General features: G+C 42.3%; 1 protein-coding gene and 1 long non-coding RNA gene across 3 annotated transcripts in view; one reads left to right on the top strand and one right to left on the bottom strand.

Moving 5' to 3' along the window:
• The first annotated feature begins 22 nt into the window (after positions 1–22).
• Positions 23–11,158, top strand: part of BZW2 (basic leucine zipper and W2 domains 2) — a 46,773-nt gene continuing 35,637 nt past the window's right edge. For both annotated transcript variants that reach the window (XR_014540325.1, XM_083578795.1), the window contains exon 1: positions 23–184. Coding sequence is in view for 1 of the 2 variants with exons in the window: in XM_083578795.1 (XP_083434921.1) it covers positions 69–184 (116 nt within the window). In the remaining variant the exon portion in view is untranslated. The remainder of the gene's footprint in view (positions 185–11,158) is intronic.
• On the bottom strand, positions 95–10,542 carry LOC310745896. Its single transcript, XR_014540438.1, has 3 exons — positions 7,804–10,542; positions 2,374–7,409; positions 95–1,906 (listed from the first exon to the last, which is right to left on the bottom strand). It is a non-coding gene; the product is annotated as an uncharacterized lncRNA (long non-coding RNA).

Genomic DNA, 11,158 nt, shown 5'->3' with positions numbered 1-11,158 from the left:
ACTGGTAAAATGGTGCGGCCGGGCGGGGAAGGAGGCGGGGCCTGAGCCGGCGCTCTGCCTGTGCGTTAATGTGTCCGTCCTTCACTTCTCCATTGTCTGTGGCTGCTGCTTGTGGCGGAGGCGCTGCCGCTGCTGTTGTCTCTTTGCTTCTTCTCCTTAGACAAGAGCCACTTCCCCCAGAGAGGTAAAAGCTTGGCAGTGCGGGGAGAGGGGCAGGCGCCGAGGTCGGGGGGGTGGGAAAGAGGGTGCGGGTCCAGGAGGAAGGAAGGAAGACAATAGCTGGGGAGTGTCCGCGAAATGCACAAAAGAGGCAGAAGCGCGCCTGCACGACCCTCTCCTGCAAAAGGCAGGGGGAGAGAGGGGCGCTGCTCCTCAATTGCCTGCTGCTGCTGACGCCGCCGCCGGAAAAGCAGGGAGTTCAGCAGGCTGGGAGGGTCCGCTTTCCTCTTTCCGCGGTGAACTTCGAGGTTGCGTGTCTTCCTTTCGCAAGGTGACACGAGACAACTCGGGGGTCGGTGTTGCGGGTGGGGGGAGCTGTCATTTATATGGGGTAGGGGGAGAAAAACAACAAGCCGGGTGAATTGAGCACCTCTAGGAGACGGGGATGCTGGAAGGATAGCTCAGTCCGTGGAGCACGAGACCCTTCAGCTCAGGGTTGTGGGTTCGAATCCCGCGTTGGGCAAAAGATTCCTGCATTGCAGTTGGGGGTGCCGCGCTTGGGCTAGATGACCCTCGTGGTCCCTATGATTCTATCATTCTGGCGGAGAATTGCTTGCTGGTTGCTTCGGCCGGTGCTCGGCAGTGGCTGCTGCATGCGAAGAAACGTGTTGTGTATGGGACGGTTCAGACGTATCGCCTCCTCCTTGCCTGCATCCTTGGCGGGAGTCCGTTCTGCTGGGTGCAAACAGGCGGCAGAAGGAAGGAGTTGCCTTTGGTCCCTTATAGAGCCTTTCTGGCTTTGGTGAGATGGTGGTGGCGGGGCGGCAGCAGACCCACTGGGCGCTGGCTGCGGTGGGGAGGACGCGGTGGTTGCTTCGCTCCGGAGCCGCGCAACAAATCTGTGTGTGCAAGGAGGAGGGGACGGTGCTGCCTTGTGCGCAGTTTTATTACCGAGGCGCCATTGGCACTCCAGAGACCTTAACCTGCGTGGTGCCACCAGCCCGCCTGGCAGCATGTGGGGAGCCATCCCGGTGTCAGGTTGATACTGCAATCCCATACCCATTTTCCGGGGAGTAAGCTCCATGAAACTGAATGGGACTTGCTTTTGGTGCATAGGATGGCGCTGGAAACGTTTCCCTTAAAAAGAGAGAGAGAGACTCTTATGAAATCTGGACAGCGATGTCTTAATTTTCAGGCTTTTAAAAGAAAGGTGTGCTTCAAAAGTTGGCTGAGATTCATTATTTAGTCATCCTAGTGGTTACAGGTGTTTTGTAAGCCTCTTGGAGGAAGGAAAAGTCTAGACATCGCTCAGCTGTTTACTTTCTGTTTACGCATTAAATTGGAGATCTGAGTTCTTTGAGGGAGTTCAGATTTTCTTCTTCCACTTTAAAAAAAAGGGGGGAGGGAAGGGAGCTGCGTAAAAGCAGGAAATACCATTTTAAATAATTGTTTTATCCGCTGGATACAAGTCACTAGTATTGCTTAGCCCCTTGGAGATTAGTTTTTTGGATTGTGTAGTTTTGCAGCCTAAATGAACTACAGTACATTGAATTTATAAGTTAAGAGCCTTTTGCTGCTCTTTTTTCAGTTGAGGATTAAGGGAATTTCTGCTTGGCATGCTTGAGTTGTAAATTAATACACCTCCTGCATAATACTATTTTTGGTAGGCAAAGTGATTTAAATAATGTTTAGATCTTGAACTATAGAAAAACTTGTGTTAAATGCAGTCTGATCCTAAACATGCTTACTGATACAGATAGATAGCCGTGTTGGTCTGCCATAGTCAAAACAAAATTTTTTTTCCCTTCCAGTAGCACCTTAAAGACCAACTATTTGCATAGTTTTCTTGCATATTCAGTGGGATACGTGGATTGTAGAGGGTTCTTAATTCTAAGACCCTTGGGTATAATGTCCAGGTTCTTGCATTTAGTAAGAAAGAAGATATCAGTCTGTACCTGTGCAAGTTTCTTGGTGAGGTTGATGGACTTCCATTTCATGCGGCTCAATGTGGTGCCTTCCATAGTTCCAGTTACAGATAGGTAGCCGTGTTGGTCTGCCATAGTCAAAACAAAAAAATTTTTTTCCTTCCAGTAGCACCTTAAAGACCAACTTATCTGAAGAAGTGTGCATGCACACGAAAGCTCATACCAAGAACTAACTTAGTTGGTCTTTAAGGTGCTACTGGAAGGAAATTTTTTTTTTTGTCATGCTTACTGAGCAAGAGGTCCAGTTGTGCTCCATGGGGAGTTAGCCCCTGCTAAGAGTTCTTCAATTGGAATAATCATAATTACAGGTAGGTAGCCATGTTGGTCTGCCGTAGTCAAAACAAAATAAAAAAAATTCCTTCCAGTAGCACCTTAGAGACCAACTAAGTTTGTTATTGGTATGAGCTTTCATGTGCATGCACACTTCTTCAGATACCTACTGGAAGGAATTTTTTTATTTTGTTTTGGAATAATCATGTGCACTTTCCAAGAGGCCAGAATGGGACGAACAATGGTGTTTCCCCTCTTCTTTCAATGCTTAAAGGTAGAGTGTGCTATCAGGCAGTGTTTGTGATTTCTGAGCATGGAACCAGAAAGTGTGGTTAGTCTACAGTACACATGCAGCAGAATAGGACGATGGGCCACAGGAGTGAATACAGGAGGTGCTCTTTTTGAATGATTCCAGTGTAAAACCTCACTGGCAGTAAAACACACACACCCCTCTTAAAAAAAACCAATAATGCAGCAGAGTGGAAGGTTTTAATTCAGCCCCCTTCCTACTCTGTAAAATTTCCACTAGTAGGGAATTTTGTATGTATAGTATTATTGAAAATGTGAGTTGTAAAATAGTACAACCCATTCTGTCATCATACTTTCAGATACTCAGGGCCATATATTTTTATTTCCCACTCCCTTAGATATGCTGTGCTTTAAGGTAAAAGGTAAAGGACCCCTGGATGGTTAAGTCCAGTCAAAGGTAACTTTGGGGTTGTGGCGCTCATCTCATTTTCAGGCCAAGGGAGCCGGCGTTTGTCCACAGACAGCTTTCTGGGTCATGTGGCCAGCAGGACTAAACTGCTTCTGGCACAATGGAAACCAGAGTGCACGGAAATGCCATTTACCTTCCTGCCGCAGTGGTACCTATTTATCTACTTGCACTAGCGTGCTTTCGAACTGTGAGGTTGGCAGGAGCTGGGACAGAGCAACGGGGTTTAGACCACAGCACCACCTGCATCCCTGCTGTGCTTTAAAGACTCTTTGATGTAGTATGTCATGCCAACTTTGTGCAAAATGTATAAACTGGCTTGTGCATGATTCAGCTGTTGAAGTGTATGCAAGTTTGCATGTCTTCCTTCTATGTATAAACAAGACAGAATGTTAATTTATTATATAAGATTTATAAAGGACTTTTTTTAAGAGGAAAAATAATATAGTAAAGTTACTGCAGCTTGACATTTTTGTAGTAACTCAGTGCCAAAGTCGGTTAAAAAAAAAAATCAGATTCCATGACGCAATTAATTAGCATAGCTTGTACCTGGATGACAACTCTGAATTATTTACATTGTTGAGGCAAAATGGAAAACCCCCTCTTTATGGCTTTCTGGTTTCTGCGAATTCACCCACAATTTACAAACATTATTTCCTAGGGGAAACAACCCTCTGGGATGCTTTATAAAAAGCAAAATGTCATCACTATGTTCACAATAAAACCTAACTTAAGCAACTGTAGTTTGACTGGAAAATAATTGAAACAGTAGGTCAGGTGTATTATAACTAATTAGAACTTTAGTTGTGATTATTGCTTGACCTTTAAGAGATAGGTCTCCTCTCCCACTTGCAGATGGTTGCTAAATGCACTTTATATCTCTTGATTCCATTATGTCTATGGCACACACTGGCAATACTTGTAATTAGATGTGCTCCTTCATGTTGACATTTGATCATCAACCCAGTCATCATATGCCATGGTTAATGGTTCACTATGAATCCCCACTAATGAGTGAAAGCAACAATTCACAACCCTTGGCATTATGTTTATGTCTGCACAAGGATCCTGGTTTGTCTCACTCTAGCCAAACTACAATTGGTAAGCTAAGAATAAACAGTGGCTTCAGATAATGGCTTGTTTGGCGTGAAGCAAACCATGATTCCTGGTTTGGATAGAACACTAAGCCACAGATTGTGGCCTGTCACTTCTGCCCCCTAGCAGGGAGGAGTGATCTGCACATCTATGGAAAACTATTAGCTTGACTGGGATATGTGAATGCAGCCAGTAACGGATATTAAAGGCCATTCAAAGCTGTGGGCATCTCTCTTGCTTGTGCATATTGTTTGCTGTGGTTTAAGGTAGCAAAATCTTTAGGCTGGCAAAATAATAGATTTTGTAGTTATTACATGCATGTAGCAATTCTTTTTCTTAAAAACAATTAAAATAATTTTATTATTTTCATTTATATACATTTTCTAGTAGTTTAACAGTAAATCAAACATTTCAAAACGACTTCTTGCCTCTTTATGCGGTTCATTAATTTTTTTATCCTCATTCCCTGCATATTCCAAGTTATATTAAATAATTCTTTTATTCATCTATTTTCATGTATCTATATTTTAAAAACTGCAGGTTATTACAATAGTCCTGTTGATGTTTTTATCTGTTTGCAATTTGTTTGTAAATATTCAATATACCATTTCCATTCCTTTTATAAAAAGTTTGTTATCCTGATTTCTTATTCTTCCTGTAAGTTTCGCCATTTCTGCGTAGTCCATAAGTTTTTGTATCCATTCTTCTTTCGTTGGGATTCCTTCATCCTTCCATTTTTGGGTGCATGTAGCATATCTGAATCGCTTATTTTTCTTCTGACAGTTTTTGGTGCTTTATGGTTTTTGCCTCATTTTGTTAATGAACAAGTAATTACAGTGTACGTTAAGCAGTGCAGGGCAGATTACTAGTCTATGGACTGATCTAAAGTGTTTGATTTAGAACAGGCAACTTAAGTTGTAAAGCAATAGCTCCCCCTCACCCCACTGTATCCTGAGAATGTTTTCCATCACCCTACCTCCTCCCCTTGTGTTATATATATAACTAAGTGAAATGTACTCCCCCATTGCAGAAAAATAAATAAATCAATGTCTATGGTTGCAGCCTTTTTCCTGTTGTGTGACTCTCTGATTTGACATTGCTTCAATTCTTCCTGTGGTTTCTTCTGAAAATGCAAAAACAAGCGAGTGCCACCGAATATTTAAGGATAAGATTGTAGGTTTCTATTTACATTAAGCTGTCTTTTTTTCGGCAATATCAACATGGCCTGTGTAGGATGTTAATTCAGTCTGTAAGAAGAAAAATATGTACATTAGTGCCTACCACATTTATTCTTCTGTTATGTGCCTCTAAAGAGAGATGGGGAAACTATTTATATCTTTGATTGCTTTTTTTAAAAAATAGGAACACTTGGTTCCATGTTTATTAGATGAGTTTGAAAGAATAAACACTGTACAAATAGAGAGATTCTTGTGCAGCCCAAGGAAAGCTATTTGATCACTGAAGAGGTGTTCTAGTCTGAACCTTGTTTCTTTTCCAAAATCACACTCATCTCCCCCAAATCAGTAACAAGTGAGTAGGCTGACTAAACCTAAATTTACTCAAGAAGATCCGATGGAATTCATGGACCCAAGTTAGTCATGCCTATTAATTTCAATGGGTCTACTCGTAGTGTAACTGGGACTGGATAGAACCTAGTGTTTTTAGTCTCTTCTTTATTTTGTCATGATGTTAAAAATGTTTTTAATGGAACATCCAAACCATGGCAATTGAAGTATATTCCCAGGCATTCCTAGCCTAAGGCATTTCATCAGTTTTCTATAGAATCATAGAATTGTAGAGTTGGAAGTGGCCATGAGATTAAGAGCCTCATGCTCTACTGACTGAGCTATCTTGTGCCAGAGTATTGTAATTCTTTAGGCAAAGTTCATCCCCCATCAAAAAAAGGAGTCCATTGGTATAGAAAGTCTTCTGTCCACCCCCAGATTCCTTTCAAAATTGCACATACACTTTAGGTAACTAATGCACACATAAACACCCCCATGTAGGAAAAATGTCAGTTGTAAAGTGACTGCAATGCTTTACACTTCTTGGACTTCCAGTTCTTTGTTACCTTAACTTTAAGTGGATAGGGAGAAGGTGGAAACTATGACATTCTCTATCACAATATGGCCACCAGCTTAGATGGCTTTAAAAGGGGGTTAGTTAAATTCATGGATAATAAGTCTGTCAGTGGCTACTAGCCATGATGATTTATGTTTTACATTCCTCTAAATACCAGTTGCTGGAAATCATATGTAGGAAAATTACTGCTGCCCTTGTGTTCTGCTTGTGGGCTTCCCATGGGAATTTTGTTATGAGGACAAAATTCTGAATTAGACACACCCTTGGCCTGATCTAACTGGTCTCTTCTTAGGTCCTAAGATTTGTCAGCTGGTTCAGTCTGCCCTTAATTGCTCTCCTGCTAAGTAACTTGGGACACATTTTCCTGTCCAGAATTGCGCAACATATAGTATAATGATAAGATATTGCTGAGGAATGGTTGACATGGTGGGGAAGAACATGAAATGTGACATTTTGGAGAGGTGCAGGGAGAACACGTCAAAGGATCCCTAATTCAAGAGGTGCAAAGGAGCTGCATTTTTTTTAAAGCAATCAATCTACAATTTTTGAAGCCTGGTGCTTATGTGCAGGTCTGGATATGTTTTTACTACATTTCAGCAAACCTTAAAACTCAAAAAACAACCCAAAACAAAACCCAACCCAGAAGCTTTAAACAGCATGAACACAGAATGAATTCAAAATTTTCTTTTTAGCCAGAAGTTAAACATGTCTGATCCTAATAAGAGCATTATGCTGTCAACTTAGCCCATGAAAAGGTTTCTTGAAATACTTTCATTTTAAAAAAATCCAAGGTTGAGCATGATAAAATAACCTCAAGAAGCCAAAGGCATGGCAAAGGAAAACAATAAATATATCTGTATTGTTTGCATAATTGTAAACTTCTCTCAGTTGGTGACATTTCTTCCTCCCAGGCCGCACCCCTCACCATGAACTTCTTAAGTGTTTTTGGCTCCATTCCCCTTTTGGAATTTGTCCTTTCTGTGGTCATAAATTTTGATTTCTTGAATGGAGGGATGTATGTGTCTGTGTAGAAACCTCTGGCTTTTGTGTGGCTGGAATGTAGCCATATTGGACTGAAAGAGTCACATCCCTTGCTTCCTTCACTTAAAGTAAAAGGTAAAGGACCCCATGACTGTTAAGTCCAGTCAAAGGCAACCATGGGGTTGCAGTGCTCATCTCGCTTTCAGGCCAAGGGAGCCGGCATTTGTCACACAGCTTTCTGGGGCATGTGGCCAGCATGACTAAACCGCTTCTGGTGCAATGGAACACTGTGACGGAAACCAGAGTGCATGGAAATGCCATTTACTTTCCCACCACAGCAGTACCTATTTATCTGCTTGCACTGATGTACTTTCGAATTGCTAGGTTGGCCAGAGCTGGGACAGAGCAACGGGAACTCACCCCGTCGCAGGGATTCGAACCTCCAACCTTCTGATCATCAAGCCCAAGAGGCTCAGGGGTTTAGACCACCGTGCCATCTGTGTCCCTTTCCTCCACTTATGCCACTGGCCAAGCTCACTTTCGCCTCCAACAATACTGGTGTGTGGCCTCAGGGTGAGAAGCATCCCCTACTCCAGTCTAAACAGACCAGCTCTCAGGGTTTCAGAGAAAAATGTTTCCTATTCTTCCCTGGAGATGCTAGGAACTGAACCCACAATCTTTTGCATTAAATCATGTGCTGTATCACTGAGCTATCGCCCTTCCCTTAATGCTGTCTACTACCCCACAGTGCACACACAAACACTTAACATTTCCTAATCCACTTGCAAAATTTCAGGTTGTCAAGTTCCTGAGCCAGCTGAATTCTTCCATTATTTCCCCTCACTCCCTGTCTTATCTGTTTCTTTGGAGTTGCTGGGAGATTGGGCATCAGTTTGTCAGCAACGCTCACAAAATAGCTTGCTTATTAGCAAAGTGTATTGAGTTGGAGTGGCATCAATAACTGCCTGAAGAACAGCAGGCTGACATATCTGCAAAAGACGGGTTTCTCTGGGCCTTTAATTATCCACTATTTTTTGACTATGTGTTTTAGGGGTAACCATGTCAATGAAATTACCGAGAGCTCTCAACATGCCTCACTTCACAGATACTCCATTTGTGACATGTCTACCCTTTCTTTACAATGGTGAAAAAATGAAGTTATAGCTATATGGGGGAGTAAGAAGCTTCAGTAACGAGTGAGAGCTTTTTTGTGCTCTCTAGGCAACAATCTGCTGGGAACTTCTCTTGAGCAGGCCTCGTGAAACATAAATAAATTGCACACACGAGAAAATTGTGGGGTTGGCTGCTGCTTCTTCTGAGTCCAGGTAACTGACAAGCTTCATGAGAGGGGGGGCCCAGACTCTGAGCTTGCTTTCTTTCTTTCTTTCTTTCTTTCTTTCTTTCTTTCTTTCTTTCTTTCTTTCTTAGAACATTATGAAGCAAAATGCTGGCACCATTCAAAGCAATTACTTTGCGAATCCCACTCCATTTTGGAGAAGATCCAAGACCAGCTTCAGAATAGCTCCAAAGTCCCTTCCCCAAACAACGAAGGAGGGACTTTTTAGTTTATTTTCAAGCTGTTTTGGGGACTTCCTTGGTTCATTTGTCACCCTAGAATTTTCTCTCTAGACATGGAGAATGGGGAAGGGACCACATGGCTTCATTTTAAAGCTGTGTTTTCATCTTTCCTGACCAGAGAAGTGATGGAGTCCCAGAGAAAATAATTGGGAAATCTGGGATTTTACTGTAGGTGTGACTTGGCAGCAACTTGTCCACCCAAAATCCAAAGGTGGTCGCAACGGCAGGTGTTCATATTTTCTCATGTGTTTAATTTTGTGGTTGGAGTCAGGAGTATGACATGTTCAGAAAGTTATGGCAGAAAGATAAACACCGAGTGGGGAAGTATAGCATATAGATTCAGGCTTTGTTGTTTGAAAGGAGAGCTAGGGGTGAGCCTTATTTTGGGTGTTGTTGTTTTAAAGAACTGGCACATTCAGAGGAAGGATAGGTTAGAGAAGGGTTGGGGAACCATTTCCAACCACAGTGCCGCATTCCACCACAGACAGCTTTCTGGGGGCCACATTCTGCTAACAAGTGGGGCAGAGGCAATAGCAGGCAGTAGATCTGCAGCTTGCTTTTGCACATAGGCTACATTTTGGTCAGAACACTCTACACACAGATTCCCCTCCCCATTGAGGCAAATAAAGAGACTTTATCACTGTTCAAGGATGCGTTCCAGTAAGGCAGAGGCACTTGGGGTTGTGAAGCAGAGTCCGCAAACACTAGGACCTGAGAAGAGTCTCAGGGGCCAAGTAGCGAGGCCTGGAGGGATGTATTCGGCCCCTGAGTTACTCACCTCAGGGCTACAATTCATCACTGTCTGGCATACTGGCTTTCTACAGGCTTCAGTCATACAGCTCCTCCTATATTCTGTTTAAAAAACAATTCTTGATACTAATTCAAAGAGATACAAAAACACGCAAAGTGTCTTTTTACAATATACTGAGATAAAACAGCTACTTAGTGTATAAGAGAACAAAGCCAGAAGGAAGAAAAGCCACGGAAAGGAGAAGCCTAAAAAAGAGAAAACGAGGAAAAAAAGAAAAAGCTAAAGATGAAGAAAATAAAAGAACTTCTGGTTCTCTGCACTGCAGCTGTATATGCTATTCATTCCTCAAGATCCAGCCATTCTATCGTCTATAAACCAGTATTTTTTCAATCTTCAAATCCAGATATTACAAGATCATTTTCTCTTTCATGCAAAAAGTCCATAAAAAATGTCTAATCCTTAACACCTCCTACATTCTGAAGTGATACTGTCATTGAAGGATATTGCCACATGGTGTTTTTTTTCTGAATGGGAAGAGCAGCCCTATGCACCAGTTTTAGGTATTTCGGTCTCTGTGTGCATTCATGGGTGGACCTTCCAGCTGTTGCTAGCTGTCAGTCATACTTGGGCAGCATAGGTGACTTCCTGTGTTCTCTTCTGTTCTTGTACTGTGGCGACTTATTTCTCTATCCATCTGCAGCAAGGATGAGAGACAAATTCCATATATGCCCTGGCAGCATTTGATGGGGATTCCACAAGAAGCTGCTGCTCTTCCATCTCATTCCAGATGCATCCTTTCATCCTGTCAACACTTTGCAGCACTTTTCTTTTTCCAAACTTGAGTGATGCACGTACACTTGTTCTTCCACTTACAAATTTAGTTCATGTCTAACTTTGGATATTCTTTCACTTTGTTGCACAATGAAGTAACAGCTTTTCAGACCTGGCTGACTCTGCATCCTGCAAAGCATCTCTCTATCTCTGACTGCATACAAACCATACACCTAAAGCACACGCCCCTCAAGAATCTTGGGAATTGTAGTTTCCGCTCAACAGAGCTGCAATTCCCAGAATGCGTAACATAATGATGATGATGATGATGATGATAATAATTTATTATTTATACCCCACCCATCTGGCTGCGTTTCCCCAGCCACTCTGGGTGGCTTCCAACAAAACACTAAAATACAATAACCTATTAAACATTAAAAGCTTCCCTAAATAATCTACAGTTTGACAGACCGCTCTTCTTCCTAGGCCGCGAGGAAAAATGGTGAAAACAGGTTATTTACTGGGGTAGAGTGACTTTTGCAGCTGTTGTCATAGTTGCAAAAACAATGAAGCACGGGACTGAGTGAGGGAGAAATTTCTAGAAAAACAATGGGATATCATCTCTGCTCAAGGCATGATGGATAACAGCAACAACTGGGAAAAGATAGACATAACACTTTACAAGGAGGGGAAGAAACATCACAGACAGAATAAATGTCACACACAGGAAGAACAAGGATATACTTTGAGATCCTCGCTTGTAGCTCTATA

This window comes from Podarcis filfolensis (genome assembly GCF_964270895.1).
Source record: "Podarcis filfolensis genome assembly, chromosome: 12".
Classification (NCBI taxonomy): Eukaryota; Metazoa; Chordata; class Lepidosauria; order Squamata; family Lacertidae; genus Podarcis; species Podarcis filfolensis.
The sequence above is the reverse complement of the archived record's forward strand: the minus strand, read 5'-3'. Positions and strand labels throughout refer to the sequence as shown.